The sequence below is a fragment of the Filicampus tigris genome, chromosome 19, assembly GCF_054856515.1.
Source record: "Filicampus tigris isolate MCC_2025a chromosome 19, RoL_Ftig_1.0, whole genome shotgun sequence".
In the NCBI taxonomy this organism is placed as follows: Eukaryota; Metazoa; Chordata; class Actinopteri; order Syngnathiformes; family Syngnathidae; genus Filicampus; species Filicampus tigris.
In genome coordinates this window covers 2,680,867-2,690,424 of record NC_141235.1, presented here as the reverse complement: position 1 = coordinate 2,690,424, position 9,558 = coordinate 2,680,867, and the positions used below count along the sequence as shown (strand labels likewise).

The 9,558-nt window shown below is 45.9% G+C and overlaps 1 protein-coding gene and 1 long non-coding RNA gene across 2 annotated transcripts in view; both read left to right on the top strand.

Annotated features, from left to right (window-relative positions):
- Positions 1–1,875, top strand: part of LOC147128849 (uncharacterized) — a 51,402-nt gene extending 49,527 nt beyond the window's left edge. Inside the window, exon 5 of the long non-coding RNA XR_015082770.1 lies at positions 1,828–1,875. This is a non-coding gene — a long non-coding RNA (uncharacterized LOC147128849). The remainder of the gene's footprint in view (positions 1–1,827) is intronic.
- A 956-nt stretch (positions 1,876–2,831) lies between these two features.
- Positions 2,832–9,475, top strand: pdk2a (pyruvate dehydrogenase kinase 2a). The gene is made up of 11 exons (XM_086017198.1): positions 2,832–3,035; positions 3,711–3,852; positions 4,378–4,449; positions 5,413–5,597; positions 5,673–5,762; positions 6,358–6,435; positions 6,918–6,994; positions 7,086–7,181; positions 7,899–8,009; positions 8,089–8,202; positions 8,772–9,475. Exons 1-11 carry the CDS (start codon positions 2,918–2,920, stop codon positions 8,913–8,915), a joined length of 1,227 nt encoding a protein of 408 aa, XP_085873324.1. The 5' UTR covers positions 2,832–2,917; the 3' UTR covers positions 8,916–9,475.
- Positions 9,476–9,558: the final 83 nt, after the last annotated feature.

Sequence of the window (9,558 nt, the reverse complement as noted above, 5' to 3'; positions counted from 1 at the left end):
TGAATACATCCAACCCTGGATGCCCCAATTGACCCGAACTAGCGGCATCAAACTAAATTGGCAGACTTCCCGCGCATTTGATTTTTTTTCAATCATTGAAAGGAGCTTTGAAAATGACCACATCAAGCCACTGAACCAAAATGTCAGACTTTCTCTGCCATTTTTGTGATTTTTGCCGACCATAGAAACTAGAAAAATGTTCAAATCATTCAAAGAACCAAATGGACCCTATCATGGTGGTTTCATACCAACATAGCAGAACTCTTATCTTCTCTGGCATGACTTTTGGAGACCTTTTTTTTTTTTTTTTTTTGTGGGTCTGCCTGTCATAGTCCAGTAAGCTCCATCATCTCCTCCTTTTAGACTTTTGGATTTTATTTTGGGGGGGCAAAGCAAGCAGGCAAACTAGCCAGCAGCAGCGTGCACAATAAATAACACGCTGGTGGGTGTTTCTTATGTAAGCGCCTCTATATAACCTGCTTGCTTGTGATGTTCCTCATCCCTTTTTCCTCACTGATTCATTCCGGGGTCTTGTAGCCAAGAAAAGATCATTTTGCACGCACGCACAAGACGTTCACCGGTGCAGTCATCCAACACAACTGTGACTGTCCTGATCCCGAGCGAACAAAAGTCTACTTGTTAGGTGTAGAGTGAAAGGTCAGCACCAGGCTACTTCCTGGTCATTATTCACACAGGCTATGGAGCACATACATTTTGTATATAAATATGTTAATACTCATGCTACACTTCACCCGCAGTTCATGTGTGGGCGATATTGCTTTTGTTCCCCACCCTCGATGAGATGATGCACCCAGTCAAAGATTAGCATCAGTTAAGAGCATCAGGACTGTTGCCTTTATACATGTCTTCCACTAGGGGGCACTGCCAAGTGAAACTGGCTTCAGGGGCTGAATTTTTCAAACATTCCGAGGACTCTGGGAAATGAAATTTCCCTTACTGCCCTAAAATTTCTACTTCAAACCCAAATGGAAGGCTTCCTGTATTTTTGTAAGGCATTGCATCTGGAGACTTTTTTTGTGGGTCTCGAGTTAAGTGAAACCGGTTTCAGGGGCTGCAATTTCAAAACATGCCAAAAATCTCAGGAAATGCCCAAATTGAGCCTAAAAGGACAATTTCAAAGCAAAATGACAGGCTTCCAGTTGCTTTCCAGGCGTGACTTCTTGAGACTTTTTTGTGGGTCTACTCATGATGGACATGCCCACCAAATTTCATATTGCCAAGTGAAACTAGCTTCAGGGGCGGCATTTTTGTGCATGGGAAAGCAGCTCAAAATTGCCATGTAGGAATCGGAGATGACTCGTATCAGGAATGCCAGCCCATGGAAAACCACTAAGGCGTGTGTGGGGGGTAATACAACCCCTCCCATACACAAACTGCCCGGTGGAGAGTTTCCAGTAGATCAACAACTGGAGATTCTTCAATGCTGAAGTAGTCCTCATTTAAACTTACAGTATTTACTCAATGATGTCGTCATCAAGTATGACTATGGTGCTCAGGTCCAGTTTGCTATTTTTAGTAAATAGCAAAGAAATCCGTGCAAGCCACATTTTACGTTGCGTTGATTGTCATAATGGCCTGATATGGCCCGCGGCAAAAATGATTGGGGCACCTTGACTTACATCCAAAACGTTACATGACGCCGATTACATGAGCTTGTGTGTGCGGGCGCTCATGTTTCGATGAACAACAACAAGGCGGCGGCTTTGTGAGGACAATCCCGACTCAGCAGCGGCTTACATAACGCGAGTGTGTGATGTCGAGCGGGACACATTGTTCCCTGACAGAAGCGTTTCTGTTCAAAACCAGCACTGGCAAACTTCCACGGAATCTTCTACCGGGGGGGGGCCGACCGGCAGACTGACCGACCGCTGCTGCCTTTTAAGCCCAGGAAGTCACAAAGAGGAAGTGTGAGGCCGCGTTTCCACACATCTCATTAACGGACAAAATGTTTTGGCTCTCTTTTGTTTACTTATTGCAACAATAAACATTGAGCAATATTTTATTTGTCATCATATTAAATACTGATTCTGAACTTTTCCAGACGTATGCGTCACACTTGCGTTTTTATAAAGTACTGATATAATTGCGATCAGATGGTTGTGATATTAAAAAGTGGGTTCAGTCCCCACTGAAGAAACAAACAGAAACTCTGCGAGCAATTGACGCCCCCTAATAATTTATACTTGCTGTACTAGAGATGCCACACAATGGCAGCAAATTGCTATTTTTGTCTAAATGAGGCTCCTACTGGACATGCATGTGCCTTACTGCTACAGTATTTGCACTGCATCATTTAGTCTTGTTTAGTGCACTTTTTAATACTATTTTTTTTAATTCTTGAAACACAAACTTGGAGTTTCACCCCATTTTCGTCATAGCTGCGCCTCACAATAACAATAAAGGCTATCTTTTCTCTTCTCTTGTATTCTATTTTATTCTAGATGGCGTTATGCGAATTTGCGAATGTCAAACGCGCATATGCGAAGGGTTCGTGTTACTTTGTCACGTTCCTGAATAACAAAAGTAGGTCAAAGGTGCAAACTACTGTCCAGGTTTAGGCATAACCAATCATGCCACGCAGCTCCTATTGGCCCAACCGGAAGATAAATAGCGAGTATAACCCCGCCCTTACAGCTTCCATTGGTCCAACCGTGCTAAAAATAAAAATCTCACCTCCCATTGGTCACTCGCTATTAGTCTGCCGCCTATCAACAAACCCCGCCCCACAGCTTCTATTGGCTCTTATGGCCAGTAAATTAAAATCCCGCCTCGCTATTGGCTGCTCGGCGTTAGTCCCCGCCCTCTTATTTAAGGCTAGCTTCAGCGGCTGAATGATGTCGCTGCAGCCGCAGCTAGCAATCAGATTTGGTGGCTGTGACCTCGCGCGGCTTCCAGCATGAAATTCGTCCGCTGTATTATGAAAAACGCCGCGTTGGCGAGCGTTCCCAAACACATCGAGCACTTCTCCAAATTCTCCCCTTCGCCGCTCTCCATGAAGCAGTTTCTCGACTTTGGTGAGTGTCCGATATGCATACAAACAAGCACAGCTCCTTGCCTTAACTATAATACTGGTAATATGATTGCATCGGATATTGTGCCGCATGTACGCTATTTTATTATTATTTTTTTTTTAAGTGTGTGTCATTCAATTCAATGTTGGAATGAATGTGCCGCAGTTGGCCGGCCTATGCATGCCTGCTGGTCACTTGAATACAGGATTGCGTCAGATATGGATGGACCCCTCGGCAAAGAGGAGGAGGTCTCTGGAATTTCTTTCGAACAGCTTACATTGAAAATGAAAACAAAATAGAGACTAGTGTGAATTGTTTGAGTACCGGTGATGACAAAGAGAAAGGTGGTGGTGGTGGTGATGTTACACCTAATCAGAGGTGGTAAAAGTAGTCTTAGTGTTTGTTGTTGTTATTATCCAATTTTGAAGGAAAAAATGAAGTCATCTCCTTTTGGTTACATAATATCTGTAAAAAATAAAATAAAAAAATGGTGAAATGACCACAATGCGTGCCAATAACCGTTGCTTGAATGACATTCAAAAACAACAACACTATTTTCCACTCCCTGTCCCCTGATGCTACAAAAACTGCAGCCATTTTGTGTTTTCAACATTTGGAATGCTTGGGTGAGTGTTCCTAAACGTTTTCCCAATAGCGTTTGCTCCTGTGTCCCTGCAGGATCCATCAACGCCTGCGAGAAAACATCCTTTGCCTTCTTGAGGCAGGAGCTGCCAGTGCGGCTGTCCAACATCATGAAGGAGATTAACCTGCTGCCCGACAAGCTGCTCACGACGCCCTCGGTACAAACGGTGCAAGGCTGGTGAGCCAATTTGAGATTTTTCCATGGACCACCCTTCATAATCCTAACATCAATTCAAATAAATACGGCCTGAACGATTAATCGGTTCGGCCAATTATTTCGGCAAATATTTTCAAAATTGTGATTTTAGAAAAATAATTTTGCAGACTACCCCAAGCACCTACACTTTCAAGACAACTGCTTTAAATAATCCCGAAAAAGAAAACACACACGCTTACAGTCAATGGACTCGCCCACAAGCAACTGCGGCGGAGTCGCTTTTCACCGCGTGCGTGTCCACAGACGTCACACACTCTGAATAACAACAACAGCCTTTGACCAAGTTGTACTCGCTCCAGCTGAATCCGCACGTACTAACTGGAGCGGGTGGGGGGGGGAAGGCGGTTGGAGGAGGCAAAGGGGGCGGGAGGGGGTTCCTCCTCGGCTGTGAACTTTAGCCCACTTTCTCCTCGTGCGGCTGCTTATTCCGCTCTGTTATGAAGTAGTGGCAACTTGACTAATGTGTGTGCGCGTGTGTGTTTTCAGGTACATCCAAAGTTTGATGGAGATCCTCGACTTCCTCCACAAGAACCCGGACGACCACAAAGTCCTTGGAGAGTAAGCAGAATTCATTCCGGTCTCATTTGAAATCATTTTTCCCCATGAATGAATGGAAATGCCGTTAATCCGTTCCATTACCCCCCCCCCCCCACCCCACCCCAAGATAACCAAACATTTTTCATTGTATTTTTCAATAACGTAAAATAGAACTCTATAAGTGTGTACTTGAAGACATAATTAAATAAAATGTAAAGAATTCAGCAGTCCACGTTTGTGTTCAAATATCTGTTGTTTCTAAATCTACAACTATTGATGCTAATCACTTTGTTAGCATTAAGCTAAGTTGACTTTTTTTAGGCACAGCTGTGTGTGTGCTTTTTTTTTAAAAATATAGTTCTATAAGTCTGTGGTTTTATGTTTACTTTGGCGTTAAACTTCAACTGGGAGTGGCAATAAACATCTTTAAGGCTCTTTGTTGAAGATTGGGTCAATATTTGCACGTTAATACTTATTGTAAAGTGAGTTGAATTGTGTTGACTGCCGCCGCCAAAAAAACGGCCAAATGATGACTCGCATATTGAAAAACTCCCCCGAAAAAAACTACTTTTCATAATGTTGTTTGTGAGGAAATGAACAGAGAGAAAGAAAGAAAGAAAGAAAAAAAAAAAAAAACAACACATCCCAACTTGCTTTGTAGAAGCCGGATCAAGTTCACAATGGCAATTTCCAAACTACGCTGCCAAAGTGTTATGCATTCTACTTCAGATCCCGCAAATTGGATTCCAATTCTTTTCTGACAGATTTTTGAGTTTAATCCATTACAGAAGATAAATTAAATCCTCGAAGAAGCAACGAAAAAGAAAGCTTCACTTGTTTGAAGTGATTTCATTGTCATTTCCCAGGGACAAATAAAATCAGGGGACTTTTTAAAAAAAAAAAATTATTCTACTTTCTCCCGGCCAAAGGCGGTCTGGACGTTTGTTTGTGGAGTAACTGAACTTTTCCCCGTCCTCTGTCCAGGTTCGTGGACGCCCTCGTGACCATCCGGAACCGCCACAACGACGTGGTGCCCACCATGGCTCAGGGCGTCATGGAGTACAAGGAAGTCTTCCCGCAGGACGCCATCACCAACCAGAACATCCAGTACTTCCTGGACCGCTTCTACATGAGCCGCATCTCCATCCGCATGCTCATCAACCAGCACAGTGCGTAACCGTGGCGACGCCGCACCCTCGCTGTCGGTCCAGACGTATTGAAAAGCGGTCTTTGTCTCTCGCCAGCGCTCATTTTCGACGGCACCACCAACCCGGTGCACCCCAACACCATCGGCAGCATCGACCCACACTGCCAGGTGGGCGACGTGGTGCAGGGTAAATCTTGGCCTTGTTATTACAGCCGTCCCCGAAAATGTTCATAACTGGTGGTTCTCAGACTTAAAAAAAACCAAAAAAACTTTAACTGTACTTATGCAGTGATTCTTTCATGTACCACTAGAGGGAGCCCAGGTACCACTTGGAAATCACTGGCTTGTATTATTAGTAGAATACGGCAAACTATGATCCCAAAGCACTTTCATTGCAACCTCATCTTATAACATTACCCTCAAAAATAAATGGCTCGTGAAGTTTTGATATTTGATTGTGGAAAAAAAATAAATAAACAGCTATACATTTGAAGACTCTTCACAATATCTTCCGCTCACAATCCAGGCAAAAGTGATCACCTCTCCCCCAAACATACAAACATCTCTGTGGAGTTGTATTATCTCCTCATACTTCTTTGATACCAATTACTACATTCCTACCAGACAGGGCCTTGGCGCCTTCTTGTGGAACTTTAGAAAGAGTCCAAAACGCCAGGAATAGCCGGGAAAAATCGAAGGTTTTGAATTTGTGAATAGTGAATAGCTCTTTTGTAGCTAATTAACGTGCGCGCAAAAACGGAATGATTTGTTTTGCGTTTCAGACGCCTTCCACAGCGCCAAGATGCTGTGTGAGCAGTACTACCTGCGCTCGCCGCCGCTCCTTCTACAAGAGATCAACAGTGAGTGCAACGTGCTGTTCTCTTGTCAAATTCCCCGTGAACCTATTTGACCTCTCGCCATTTGCCGACGATAACCCTTCATTGCTGGATTGTAATTCCGCGGGAACGCGTTACGTGGGGCGCCCAAGGCTGGCACGCCTTTCTGGCTTTGATCAAACAGCTCCAACTGTTGCGTGAACTGTGGGAAATATCGGTTAGTCTTTGGGTGGATTCAAGGGAACATTCCAGAGGCTTTGGTGGACACCGACGAGGGATCAAATGCAAGGATAAACAGCGCGAGCCTTCCTTGTGTACACACGAGATGCAAAGTGCTCGGGCCAGATGGACCCCAACACTCAGGCTGAATGAAGTCATGGCCGAGCGGGGCCGGACAAATATTGACGGAGGGAACCGGCCTGCCGTGGAAAACGCACACAAGTGGGTGATGACATTTAAAATAGCGATTGTTTTTTTTTTTTTTTTCTTTCTTTCTTCCTGCGCAGCCAAGAAGACGCGGCAGCCCATCGGCATCGTGTATGTGCCATCGCACTTGTATCACATGCTATTCGAGCTCTTCAAGGTAAGGCCGGCGACAACGCTTGCGCGCAAATATTTTTTATTATTACTACGATCACGCACTTTTTGGCTTTTATTGCCCTCATCGCGACCAGAACGCCATGAGGGCGACCATCGAGACCCACGAGAACAGAGAGCTGCCGGCCATCCAGGTCCTGGTGTCTCTCGGCGGGGAGGACATGTCCATTAAGGTGCGTGGTAAAGAGCGCCTCGTCGTTGGCCTTGAGCGCGCGCAAGGCTGACTCGACAGCCGGCGCGGCGGCTTTAGAGCGAGCGCCTCATTGTCGCGGCACGGAGAAGCCCCGCAACGAAAATATACTTTCGTGCCTCAGACGCGAGACAAAGTAGGATCCATTTTTCCAGGGTCGCCCATTTGATTGACACTTGGGGTTGAGCGGGTGCGTTGTTTCAGCGCATTAAGCGGAGGCTGGCAGATTCCAAAGGTGGAAAGAGCGGCGTGATTTTTCATCATTTTGAAGCTTGGAAGGAAGCGTTTTTGATCATCAATTTAACAAACGATGGTGTGTTAAATTTAAAAGAGAAATGTATTTTCAATTGCCATTCAATAGCAAAAAAAAACAAAAAGCTAATGATGATGTTATTCCAACGATTTTTTTCTCCTGGGATTTTCTTTATTTATCCCGAAACCATTTTTTTTTCTTCTGGTATTAACTATCAACTTCCATACTGGCAAACATATATTTTTTTCAAGAATATGTTCTATGCAAGCCCACTAGTTGAAACAGGGCGTTCTGATAAATATGGCGTTTTGTGGAATAAGATCCACTCGTTTTTAGCCTGTCTTCTTCACCACAAGCATGTCTTGGCCTCCGCGTCGCCGCGGTTACGAGTGGCGTGAACAAAGAGAGGCAAACCGCCGTCGACGTCGTCCTCTCCTTTCCCGGCAGGTTAGCGACAAAGGCGGCGGCGTTCCCTTCCGCCGCATCGACAACCTCTTCAGCTACATGTACTCCACCGCCCCCGCGCCGCAGATGGGGGAACACGCCCGACCGCCGCTGGTGAGTGCGCAAGCTTACGTCACAGCGGCGCTTTCTCAAACGGCAGCGCCTTTTCAAAGACGCCCTTCCTTGCGCGCAGGCCGGCTTCGGCTACGGGCTCCCAATCTCGCGTCTCTACGCCAAATACTTCCAGGGCGACCTGCAGCTCTACTCCATGGAGGGCCACGGAACCGACGCCGTCATCTACTTGAAGGTACCATGAAGCCTTGTGTGCAAAACGCTCGGGAAGGAAACACAAACATTTGTTTGCAAACATTTTTGAGTCCAAACACGGCATTCTGATTAATACTGCGCTTGTGGAATAAGTGTTAATCCACTTGTAACAGGGGGCGGCCATTTTTGCCACTTGTTGTCGACTGAAAATGACATCACGGTTGCTCGGGGCTCAGCTTCACAAAACAGGTGAGTCACGATTGGTCGTTACCTGAGCCCTGAGCAGTTGTGATGTCATTTTCAGTCCACAACAAGTGACAAAATGGCCGCCCCCTGAGATGGCTAAAAACGGGTGGATTAACTCTTATTCCACAAACGCAATACTCATCAGAATGCCTTGTTTCAACTAGCGGGCCTGCATTTAACAACAAAAAATGTTTGGGCCGACTTCTTTAAGACTTCAACCAACGTTATATTTACACGCCTCCTAAAATGATAAGTTGGCCCGATCTGGGCCTTGTGTTGAACTCCCGTGACTCGTCGCTAGCGCAAGTCGCCCGAACACGGCTGCAACCTGGACTTTTCTGAGCAGCGTTTTTGTTCCTTCAGGCGCTGTCGACGGACTCCATCGAGAGGCTGCCGGTGTACAACAAGACGGCGCTGAGGAACTACAAAGTCAGCCAGGAGGCGGACGACTGGTGCATCCCCAGCAGAGAACCTCTGGACCTGAGCAACTACAAGGTGGCCAAGTGAAGCCGCGTCCTGTCCGTGTAGGCCCCGCCCCCTGCAGGCCTTGGCAATCCCGCCCCCCACCCCCTCAACTGTCATCACGGACCAATCAGAGAAGTGCCTGCGCTCACTTCCGTCTTAGCAGCAGCAGCAGCAGCAGCAGCAGCAGCAGCAGCAGCACGATCGGAGGATGTCCAAAAATGTCTGGTGAGGGTCCGACGACGAGCGCAGCCGTCGCCGCCGCGCGGCTCCTAGCGCGTTGTCGGTTTCGGAATGATACCGCCGCCCATAGGATCATCTGTGAATGACTCGGAAGCCTTTGTTAGCTCCATCCTTGTGCACCTTTGAACAAACATGTGACACCCTCGCCATCAGCAGAGAATGCGTGTTATCATTATTTTTTTTATTATTATTATTATTATTATTATTATTATTATCTGTGCCTTGACGTGTCCAGTCCGTTTCATCACCGTTATGTGAAATGTTATTTTTATAACGTCGCTCGCAGCTTGAAGTCATTGTAAATACTGTAAATATGAGAAAGAGGTTAGTATTGAAAAAAATAAATAAATATGAAGACACAAGCACGTCTGTGAAATTTTCCTCTCCTCATCGTCGTAAAAGGCAGTACAGTAATTTTGACGGGGCTCTCACTGGACCGCGCCGG